Source organism: Zalophus californianus, chromosome 13, assembly GCF_009762305.2.
Source record: "Zalophus californianus isolate mZalCal1 chromosome 13, mZalCal1.pri.v2, whole genome shotgun sequence".
NCBI lineage: Eukaryota > Metazoa > Chordata > Mammalia > Carnivora > Otariidae > Zalophus > Zalophus californianus.
In genome coordinates, this window is record NC_045607.1 from 54,071,205 (window position 1) to 54,083,558 (window position 12,354).

The 12,354-nt window shown below is 35.6% G+C and overlaps 1 protein-coding gene across 9 annotated transcripts in view; it reads left to right on the forward strand.

The window, feature by feature from the left end:
- Positions 1-12,354, forward strand: part of ZDHHC21 (zinc finger DHHC-type palmitoyltransferase 21) — a 60,973-nt gene that overhangs the window by 24,888 nt on the left and 23,731 nt on the right. For all 9 annotated transcript variants that reach the window (XM_027615382.2, XM_027615386.2, XM_027615380.2 and 6 more), the window contains one exon: positions 1,459-1,597. In XM_027615382.2, coding sequence (XP_027471183.2) covers positions 1,459-1,597 — 139 coding nt within the window. The remainder of the gene's footprint in view (positions 1-1,458; positions 1,598-12,354) is intronic.

Genomic DNA, 12,354 nt, shown 5'->3' on the forward strand with positions numbered 1-12,354 from the left:
GTTGGCCTCTTCCATGGTTTTCAGCTTCTCAGAGTACTTGTGGGAAGAAAAGTAGAAGTAGAAGGAGGTGGAGGTAGGGTAGGACGGTAGACCAGAGGCCTTAAACAGATCGAGGGACTTTCGTGATTGAATTCCTTAATAGGGCATTGCCGAGGTAGTCAGAGGGTGAGGGAAATAGACAGTGTGAATTGGAAGCAAGGAAATTTTTTGATATTTCCAGAAACTGCATTATCTTAACTGCCTAACAGCTTTAGATTTGGAGGTCAGTTCTCAGATCACCTGGAGATTTTCTCTCTTTCTGGCTTCCTGAGTAGTTTGTTATTGAGAGAACTCTTACATATAGACTGAGTACCTTTGCATTTCTCAAAGCTCTCTGGTTAAGAATGCCATCATTAAAGCGGGGCGGGGGGAGTCAAGGAGGATGGGACAAGGTTAAGTCCATGAAGCCATAGCTGTTGGAGAGTATGTTTGAGTGCACATGTGAACACACTTCTGTGAAGGCCCTGCTTGCAAGTCGCAAAACACAGGAACTTTCGTGTTTACAAAGCATGAGCTCTTACGTTTAGGGAATGCCTCTTTGAGTTTTGCATTTACTTCTATGTCTGATTTAAAAAAAAATAGTTAATGATACACCTTTGAAACAACAGTTTGTTAGGAATTGAACCAGCTATATCTTTTTTTCCCGAACAATGGCAGTATAATGCTATAGGGAAATGAAAACATTTGTGCAAGCTAAGTTCTAGTTTTGAACTAGGGTTTTCTGCGGGAATTATAAAATATTCTGAAAATTTGGAACACTAAAATTTTCAGCCTGCATCAGCCTTGAAAATTTTAGGATTACCACGTTAATTATTTTTCCTAGCTATGATTCACTGTTGTCATGGTGGAAGTGTAGCTCTAAGAATTTGTAAATACTTGTGGATATATATTTATTTTCAGCGACCAAGGATAGAATGGAAAAGTAAGACAAATCGGGAGTGCTTAGCAGTAAGGTCAGAGTGGCAGTTTTCAGTCTTCTTACTTCGAATCATTCAAATTGCTCTCCACAGCTGGGATGCTGTAATGGAAGAGCAATATCTAGAAGAAAGTTCTTGTTCTCTTGGCTACTGTCGCTTCCTCTGGCAAGTGTCTTCACTCCTTTGTTCCCGTTTCCATACCAATGAAACGAGGAGACTGCCATCTGCTCTTCCTGCCACACCGGGTGGTTGTGAGTTGAAGACCGATCGCATCCATGGACTTCCGTTGTGAAGTAGAAAGGGCTTTCCAAATGTGAGGTGGCATATTTAGCGTATAGCTGTTCCTGTGTGCTGTTGGCTTGTAGGTTGAAGTGCCATTAGCATAGCTCCGTAAAGTCAAGCATATATGAAGTTGTTTGTGTTTATTTTCAGTTTTCCCGATCCTGACGTGAACATCTTATTAAAGTTTAAAATACCGTTTCTGTTTTCCTTTTTTCTCCAGGATTAACAATTGTGTGGGTGAAGACAATCATTGGCTTTTTCTGCAGTTGTGTTTCTACACAGAACTTCTTACTTCCTACGCACTGATGTTTTCTTTCTGCCACTATTATTACTTTCTTCCAGTAAAAAAGCGTAACTTGGTAAGAAATGATTATAGCCACTAATGTTAGAACGACGGTAGCATACAGTTATTAACATGTGGTTCCTTTACGTGCAGAAGATTGAAAACAAAAAACAACAAAAGTAAACGCCAAACTTGGTTAATTTTAAAATATATTGGGATTGAGAAAGTAGACCTTCATCTGACGTTCCCTTTTAACCAAATCCATTTATGATTATATATTAGGGTTGAGTGACTTTCTTGAAAAAGCAACATGTTAAATCTTTCGGTATATATGTTTTGGTTTAAAAATACCTACAACAATGAGAGAGTAAGTGAAAAATGCTAACTTCTTGTTTCCTTTCAGGAATAAAAATAGACTTAATTTTTTAAAGGTTCTCAAAGGAATGTTAAGTTTTTGAGAAAAGGGACTTTTCTCCCCTGACTTTTAACAATGAAAAGAAGAATTTGCAGGGTTCTTTAAAAAGTTGTTGTTATATATACTGTTGGAAACAGTGCTTTTCCCATTTTGTACAGGAATAACAATAGATCTTAGTTAAGACTTGTCCCAGATTGGTGATGTTAGGGGTGGTTATGGGAGTAAGAGCAGTGGCAAGTTTTCAGTACTTGACTATATACGTATCAACACCATGCTGTTGGGCATGCTGTGGGCATGTTGTTTCCATTCTCACTTTAATGCACACAACAACCACATGAGGTGCGGTACACTTTTCCTCCACTTTTATAGATGAGCAAAGAGACTAATAGAGGTTAAATAGGTAGCTCCTGAAGGCACAAAGCTAGTAATTATTCAACTGATTTTAGTTGTAGAGCTGGGATTTGAATCTGATCATGTGTTTTTGAATCTTCTGTGTTTTGTGTGTACAGTTGATATTCAGTCTGATCTTGTGCATTATTTGGACTTGGATTTTGTTTTTGAAATACCGTGTGTGTGTGCGTGTGTGTGTGTATAAGTCAGAGAAAGAGGCAGACAGGCAGACGGAATGGAAAGAAAGCATGCACAAGAGTGCCTGTGTGTGTGTGTGTGTGTGTGTGTGTGTGTGTGGAAGGAGGGTAGAGTGGGAGCAAGTGAAGAAAGACCAGAATCCTTGATGGAGAAGGGGGATTTTTCTTTCCTATTTGTATCATTTTATACTGTTTAAATCTTAAAAATAACAATCTCAGTGGTGGCACATATAATTAAATTTTGGAGTAAGGGAGTGAAGGGCCTTTCTAAAGAATAAGGTTGTTAAGTTCTGTGTCTTTAGGTCATTTTTGTATATATGATCTTTTTTTTTTTTTTAAATTTATTTATTTCAGACAGAGAGAGAGAGAGGGAATGCATGAGGGGGAGGAGCAGAGAGAGAGGGAGAGAGGACCAAGCACACTCCTCCCTGAGCACAGAGCCTGATGCAGGGTTTGATCTCATGACCCTGAGATCACGACCTGAGCTGAAACTAAGAGTTGGATGCTTAACCAACTGCACCACCCAGGCGCCCCTATATATGATCACTTTGTATAAGTAAAAGAGGATATTTGCTGTTGTTGCTTGGCTGTGTATATTAGTTTGGTCTTGTGATGATTATGCTTATTAAATAAAGATTGAGCAATTAAAATTAGATACTAATAACTGAAAAAAGTTTAAAAGGGAGAAGTTTAAATATGGATGTTTGACATTTTCACACTGAGAATTTAGTGCACGCTAGTACTGTAGTTTTAGAAATGTTTTATCTGAGGGCTCCTGGGTGGCTCAGATGGTTAAGCGTCTGCCTTCGGCTCAGGTCATGATCCCAGCCAGGGTCCTGGAATCGAGTCCCGCATCAGGCTCCCTGCTCCTTGGGAGACTGCTTCTCCCTCTGCCTCTCTCTCACTCTCTCTCTCTCTCTCTGTCTCTCATGAATAAGTAAATAAAATCTTAAAAAAAAAGTTTTATCTGATTTATAGATTAATTTCTGATATAATTGGCATTATAGTTAGAAGATGTAAAAGGTTGAACGTATTCCCGCAAGAGTAACCTGTTTCAAATAATGGGGCCTAATAAGAAAAGCATTAAAATAAAATTGCCCAGTAAGATTAAGGTCATACTTTTTTAAGGAGAGAGAGAGATACAATTGGTGATGTTAATGAAACTTAATGGAGGTTCTCTAGGAGGAAGTGCATTGTAGTATAGTGAAGGGATTGGCAATTTGACCCTCCACCTGTTTTTATTAATAAAGTTATATTGAAACAAAGCTACTCTCATTTGTTTCCATGTTGTCTACAGTTGCTTTTGGGCTACAATAGCACAGTTAAGTAGTTTTGACAGGGTCATATGGCCCGAAAAACCTAAAATATTAACTCTCTGGCTCTTTATATTGAGTTTGCCAACCCTGGTAATAGAATGATCTTGGCTTTATAAACAGACACCCCTAGGATCAAGGCCTGGCTTTTGTTTTTATATGTATAACCTTTGACACCAGGTTTAACCATTCTGAATTACAATGTTCTCTTCTGGAAAATGTGAATAATAAGAGATTAAATGAGATAACACATGTGAAAGTATCTGATATGTAATAGATGTTCAGTTTATGTTACGTTTGACTTTATAAAAGCTCTCAGAAGGAGAAAACAGCTTTTCTTTGACCTATTAATTTTTTTTAAAGGTGATAATATTTGAATCCTTAGAAATATATATATAAATATTATATATTATATGATTTTATTAAATATATATTTACGTGCATACTGAATGTTGACAAAACACCAGCAGAATAGTAAATGTTTAAGAGATTGGGGCGCTTGGGTGGTTCAGTGGGTTAAGGGTCTGCCTTTGGCTCAAGTCATGATCCCAAAGTCCTGGGATTGAGCCCCACATTGGGCTCCCTGCTCAGCGGGGAGTCTCCTTCTCCCTCTCCCTGTCTCCTCCCCCTGCTCATGCTGTCTCTGTCTCTCTCCCTTTCTCAAATAAATAAATAAAATCTTTAAAAAAAATAAATGGAATTGTTTTCTTAAATCTCTTTCTGATAGTTTGTTATTAGTGTATAGATACACAACTGATATTTGTATATTGATTTTGTATCCTGCAACTTTACTGAATTAATTCACTAGTTCTGACAGTTTTTAGTGGTCTTTAAGTTTTCTGTATATATCATGTCATCTGCAAAGGACAGTTTTACTTCTTTTCTAATTTGGATGCCTTTTATTTTTTGTCTTGCCTTATTGCTCTGACTGGCAGTACTAAGTTGAATAAAGGTGGTGAAAATGGGCATTCTTGTCTTGTTCCTGATCCTACAGGACAAGCTTTCAGCTTTTTATTATTGAGTATGATGTTCCTCTGGGCTTGTCATATATGGCTTTTATTATGTTGAGATATGTTCCTTCTACGCCTAATTTAAGACTTTTTATCATGAATGGATGTTGAATTTTGTAGAATGCTTTTTCTCCATCTGTTGAGATGATCATGATTCTTTCTTTTTTACCATTCTACTAATGTGGTGTATCACATTGATTGTTTTGCAGATATTGAACCATTCTTGTATCCCTGGAATAAAACCTACTTGATCATGGTGTATGATTTTTTTAATGTATTGTTGAATTCAGTTTACTAATATTTTGTAGAGGATTTTTACATCTATGTTCATTAGGGATTTTGTCCTGTGATTTTCTTTTCTTCTAATGTTGTCTGATTTTGGTATTAGGTTAATGCATGTCTTGTAAAATGATTTTGAATGCAGTGTAGCTGCTTCTGCTTGCTTTTGGTTTCCACTTACATGGAATATCTTTTTCCATCTTTTCACTTGCAGTCTGTTTGTCCTTAAAGCTGAAGTGAATCACTCGTAGGCACCATATTGTTGAGGGTTTTTTCTTTAATCCATTCAGCCATTCTTTGTTTTTGATTGGAGAGTTTAGTCCATTTACATTTAAAATAATTATTGATAGGCATGCACTTAATATTGCCATTTCGTTAATTGTCTTCTGGCAATTTTATAATTCTTTGTTCCTTCTTCTCTTGCTCTCTTCCTTTGTGATTTGATGATTTTCTATAGTTGTGTTGTGTAGGAATTGCTCAGCTAGTTTATGGATTTCTTTCAAAGAGAATTGTTCCATATGTAGCAGTAGATTCAGTGTGTCTGTAAAAAGAGTTGAGTTCAGGAGCCTTGTATGTCACCACCTTGGACTGGAATTCCTTTTCTTTTCTTTTTTTTTGGTCTTTGTACTTTAGCAGTTATTCTGTGATGTGCTTCATTGCTTTCTTTGCATTTTTCCTCTTTGAGAGAGTTTATATAATTTCTTGAATCTCTGGCTTGATGACATTCTTAAGTTATAAACATTTCTTGGCCTATGTTACTTCAAATATTCCTTCTGTCAAACTTTTCTTTTGCATTTCTGATATTCTGATTTTATGTACATGATTTCTTTTTTTTTTTCTTGATGCTTCAGAGTGGATATTTTCTACTGACCTTTATTCTGGTTTACTGATCAGCTCTTCTGTCTAATCTGTCAAACCTTCTACTGAGTTACTCAGTTCTATTTTTCACTTTCAAAATTTTCATTGATAACTTTTTCATAGATCACTTCTTTAGTGAAATTCTCCCATTTGTCATCCATACTTTTGAGCATTTTAATTAAAGTTATTTTAATGTCTCTGTCTGTCAATTTCAGTATTGAGATCTACTTATGGGTCTGTTTCTGTTGACTTTTTTTTCTGTCTCTCTTAGTTTCCAGATAGTCAGTCCTTTCTTCTGACACATCTGATAGGTTTTGTTGGATACCAGGCAATTTCTATGACCAACTGTAGATAAGCTGGTTGATTTTTTTTTTTTCAAGATATGATTTACTCCTTTTTTTGGATAGGCAATAAAGAGAAGGCTCATCTTGATCCAACCAAGGGTTTGTATGACAAATATTCCTAAGGTTAAATAACAGAACATTGGTCTTAATATAGCATTTCCTTTGAACATGACATTTATTAACATTTATTGAAGTTTTGTAAGGATTTATGATTACTGGGCTTTGTCTTTGTGAAGGACTACTTTCAGTTTTCCTTCTCTTATGATGTAACCCTTCATGAGTCTCAGCTGAAAAATTTAGGTGTTTACTGTGGATCGTGCCTTTTCCTTGTTCTTTCCCCAACTCTGTGAGATTACAGACAGTTCCGAGCCTCTGCTTGTGCTTGACCTTTCATACCGGGTATGAATTGACAAGTGCCTTATGGTAAAAAGCAGTGCAGAATGTAGGACTCACCTTAGTGCGTTTCTGTGCTCTTGGATCTTGGCCCTCTAAGCCTTAGCTAGTTTGGCTACTTCCCAGTTGTCTTTAGTCAGTTGTTTATTTATTAATTAATTGGATTTTATGTGGCTTTTAGTAGTGTTCTTATTGAGGGGCATCTCATAAAACTTTCCCCCAACAGATGACATTGGCAGTAGCATTTTGTTTAAAAATCTTTCCAAGTGATTTTTTTTTTCCAAAGATTTACTTATTTTAGAGAGAGAGAGAGTGAGCAGGGGAAGGGGCAGAGGGAGAGAATATCCAAGCAGATTCCCACTAAGCTCAGGCTCCATTCGGGGCTTGATCTCAGGAGCCATGAGATCAGGACCTGCGCTGAAAATGGGAGTCGGATGCTTAACCGACTGAGCCACCCAGATGCCCCACTTCCCAAGTGATTCTAATCTGTGTTGCCTAACTTTGCAACTCCAGGAGGCAACACTCATGTCATAGTCTATAGAAAAGGTATCCTATGGAGTTGTGTAGAAAGTGCAGCTCTAGCCATAGGGTTTGAGAACTGTTGTGCTGTAGGAAATGAGGCTTGGGATGGACTTTAATATAGGTAGAGATTAACCAGATGAGATGGAGGCAGTCGTTGGACAAGAGAACAACTAAAGGTTAGAGGCAATCATTGAAATAATTGGTTTTAAGGTCAAATCTGTTCTAAAATACTAATATACTGTCTAGCAAATATTTCTAAGGTGAAATAGAACCTTGCTCTTACTGTAGCAGTTCTTTTAATGACAACATTTACTGTATTTTTTTATAAGGTAGAAAATACAAGTAATTTCAGTACAAAAGTCACCATTGTTACCATTGACACTTAAAAAAAATGTTTTGTCATGGAATATTCTTCAAACAGCCCTGCCCCCTCAATTTTTTCCCAAGTTTTTGCCTGTGTCTTTTTTATTTTTCTCTAAAACAAACAAAACTATAACCAGCTCTTCCCTTTGTGTGGAAAGCTCGCCAGATAGTGTCAGAAACATGTTAATTCACATTGTTACCCTTTCAGTTATTTGAGATATGAAATAAAGATCCCCAGATGTCCCTGATTATCTTTGGCGATTGTATTAATGATGACTCTGCATCTTTCTTGTAGAGATATTAGCACAATTAAGGGATGCCATGGACTTTGACCAGGTTCTTCTGTCATTCAAAGGAAGTGAAAAAGCTTTAGTCTGTGTTCTTTATACCCTCTCAGGTTGGTAGATGGCAGCATAGTATCTTTTCTAGCCAAATTCTAAGGCCAAGTGCTTGTTCCCTGGGTGGGAAGAGAAAGTGTTAACAACTCTTCCTTCAGTTTTTGTTTCTTTTGTTTGTTTGTTTTTAAGGTAAGAGCGTTTATTCATTAAACAAAAGAAGAAATGGATTGCCATTTAAACTTTGCTGTAATGGCACTCAGCCTGTATTCAGTAGAAAACTGGTATATTTTCGTTAAGCTCAAGGAAAAGAGAGAGAAAGCAAGCTGTTCACAAACTGGGAAGTAAAGGGCTTGGGACCCTGATTTGCTTCCATTTCTCTTCTCTTAGCTTCCTCTTGTCAGGTCTTTCTGGGCTGGATTGTTTTAACCGCTTTGCAGTTGCCCCCCCCCCCTTTTTAGAGTAACTTAATACTTTTTAAAAAATTTCTTCTTATTTTTTACTTTCAAAATATCCACCTATCATGAACTTTCAAGGATTTATATATTTTTACTATGTGAGATTTTGAGGAAATATTTCACATATCCTTTAATGAGGGAAGGAGACGTATAGGAGATAAGGAATTTATTCATCACAAATCAATGCCCAAAATAAGGATATATTTTTAAGCTGTAGATATTGATATATATTCTAAGTTTTATACTAAAGGCCTACAGACCTAAAATGAATAAGTATTACTATCTTCTTTGTAAACAGTCACTAAAATAATCTCAAGAGTCTCAGTATAAAACAAAAATACATAAATGGAAAAACTGTAGAAACTTAATAGGTATCTTTCTAAATAAACATGGATAACTTAAGCATTTTTAGTTAGAATCACAGAATCCAAAATCAGTAAAGATCATAGGCTTTGAGATATTTGAATAAGTTTTTCAAATGTTAGATGTCAGTTTAGTTTGACCATCATTTGTATTTATCATGCCAATATAATGTTAAATTTTACTTTTTAAAACCCTTCTTGAAACTAATGTCTTATTTTAAGTAGTTACCGGGATGAAATCATTTTAAAGATTTTAAGACTTTAATTGGCAGTGATTTGGCATTTTAAATTAATAAAATAAATGGATATTAAAGAAAATTTTCATTGACCAAGGTCCATATTTGACTATTTTCCGCATAGTTATTTTAAGTATTTATAAGCAAATGCCTAGTCATTTGGTCTATTTTTAAAGTATAATAATGTATTTCATTTTATTGTTTGCTAGCTTACCAAAAGTAATAGTAGAAAATTATAGCTGTAAAATTAAATATGAAGGAAGGTATCACTTTACCTAGTATGCTTTTAAAAATTTATTATTCATGGATTCATGAATATATCATTAGTCATATTTTTCATGAATTTTACTTTCTGTTATTCTTGATCTGTAAGCATTTGATTAGTGGAAAATGCCAACTCATTTAAAATACCTCTGAGAGGATAAGTAGTATGGTTCCCATTGTACAGAGAAGGTGACTAAGAGTCAGAGAGGCCCCAAACTTGTCTAGTTACCACTTGGCAGAGCTATGATTTTGACCCATTTCTGTCTGTCCCTGAGTCAGTGTTCTTTCCATACTACCAAGATGCTATTGTACTTTTTGTATTTTTCCCTAGAGTGATTTTTTTTTTTTTTAAACAATATTATGGTCGCATTGTTAATTTAAAAAAAAATACAGATTTTAAAGAAATGCTAAAGCATCACAAAAATCTGTGTTTTAGGGAAAGCTCATTGAATCTCCTGATTGGTGAATTCATACTTTTGCTGTTTTCATTTTTCACTGAGGCAACCTGTTTTTAGTAGCTCATCTAATATGAAGACTGTCAAAATAGACCTTATTAAAGGCATTATAGTGGTTTAAATATTTTTAAAAATATGTACTTGCTGGCAATCTCATATTGTAGGGAATACTGTCTCTCTAGGTGAGAAAATCGGAGGTGGTTTTCTTTTTGAAATAAAGAATTCATAGCTAGTAGTATAGAGATTTTGTAGCTAATCATTTGTGTCATACCACGTTTGTTCTAAAGTGACATCTTTTAAATTGTTTTTACATGAAGTGGATTCAGATAATTTGTAATTGATTCTTACATACCTGTTTTTTTGTGAAGGCCAAAAACCAATATATTAACTGCATTTAAGGCTATAGGGAGAGTGGCAGAAGGGGGAAGGAAGGGAGAGAATTTCAAAAAGTACGTGCTGCCAATATTCAGAAGAGGAAAATAAATAATGTTTAGCAGTCCAGCCAACTCTTCAGCTAGGAAGATACATTATTATTATTCCAACTAACTCATATCTAATAGCGTTGCTAAGGATTTGATGTCAGATATAACAATGCCACGGAATTAGTTGTGTAGCTTTTTGGCTAACAAAGAATAGAAATAACCAGAAGCTTTGATTGGAGGTAGCTTCGAATGTTGGTAAATCTCTATTCTTTCTATATAATCAATCTTTAAAAGTATTTCAGACTTTACTCAATAACCTCTGTTTTTTGGTATTTATAAAGTCATTCATTTATTTATCACGGTCACTTTAGAATGGATAGAATCACTGAAATATGTATTTAACTTTTTGGATTTGGGAGAAAAATAGTTGAGAATAGGCAAGAATAGTGTGGAATTAAGAAAAAATGAAATGAAAATTATTTTTAATGCTAATATGGTGGTAATTTGGCGTTTTTATGCGTGTATCCTGAAATGGTGGTGGAGATATCATCCCTTGGTAATTTTTTTTCCTTGAAAGTAGTGGTGTCAGATATATAATTAGTTTATATTTGTAGAAAAAGAAACAGTTTAAGAATACCCTATTATTGGGACACCTGGGTGGCTCAATTGGTTAAGTGTCCTGACTCTTGATTTCAGCTCAGGTCTCCATCTCAGGGTCCTGAGTTCAAAAAAACCCAAAAAGAATACCCTATTATTCTAACAATTGTCAGTTGAATGTGTCAGTATATCCCAGTGCTTTTAGTGATGGATAGAACATGGAAACATTATAATAAGTCTTGACCTTGCCCTGCAATACCAGGTCTCCTGAATATATGTCTTCAGTAAATTTGTTTATATAGCTAATTATTTATGAATATTACAGCATTAAGCATAAAAGATTTAGCAGTTTTTATTTCTCTCTGAGAATGGTTCAGTCACTTTGAGTTTAAATGGTTACAGCCTGGAAGCAATTTTATTGTCTCGCTCATTTTTTTTTTTTATTTTAAGATTGAGTGATTGATTTTAGAGTGAGAGAAAGAGTGCACGGGCCTGGGGAGGGGCATAGGGAGAAGGAGAATCTCAAGCAGGTTCTGCACCCAGGGCTTGATCTCATGACCCCAAGATGATGATCTGAGCCAAAATCAAGAGTCAGACACTTAATTGACTGGGCCACTCAGGTGGCCATCTCACTCATCTTTGACCGAACATCATAAGTTAAATGGTAAGTATAGCAAGAAAACATGGTATCTTTTTTTTTTAATTCCTCCAGTTTTTCTAGAGTTTTTACTACTGAAATATGGGAAGGCAGACAAAATGGTTTTTCTAAAATATTTTACCCTCAGCCATGAAACTGGCAGTCAGGTGCCAGTGCAGTTTGCTCCCTAAGAAAACTGCAATTATATCTTTATCAAAATTTAATGTGTCATCCTGAACCCTCAATGATAGCCATTAGTTAAGTGTGATTGATGATTTTTTTTTCATTTAGAACATTAATTTCCATTAGAATTTAACAAAACTGAAAAAATGCATTTTACTTGGGGGCTGGACGTGAGAGAGGGATGTACAGAATAGTCCTATAACTTCTTTGGGATATTATGATCAAACTTAAACTAAGGCTCATTCCAAAATGTTCTGATAACCATACAGATGTAACAGGATTTTATTTTATGCAAGAGTAATTGCCGCAGGAATCTTAACTTCAGCATGTGAAGTTGGTTTTGAAGCCATTTTGAAAATTCAAATCTGTATGCTTTAGATATCTCCATTGTGATATAAGCTATTTCATTTTTGAAAAATAGAGGGAACCAAATCCCTTCCAGCAGTGCAGTGGGGGAGGGAGGGAGATTTTGTCCCTCAGAGGACATTGGTCATGTCAGGAGACATTTTTTTGGTTGTCACAGATCTGGGGAGTGCTTCAGGCATCTAGTGGGTAGAGGGCAGGGATGCTGCTAAATATCCTACAAGGCATAGGGTAGTCTCCCCAACGGAGAGTGATTTAGCCCAAAGTATCAACCGTGCTGAGGTTGAGAAACTTTTTAGTAAGAGGAAGATCATAAATACCTCAGATCTTGTTAATTTTCAGATTAGTCTCATAAAAACACAGAAAACTACTTGAAATAATGGCTTATAAATAAAGATTGCTTCCTACTGATGCTATAAAAACTTACATTTTATAAT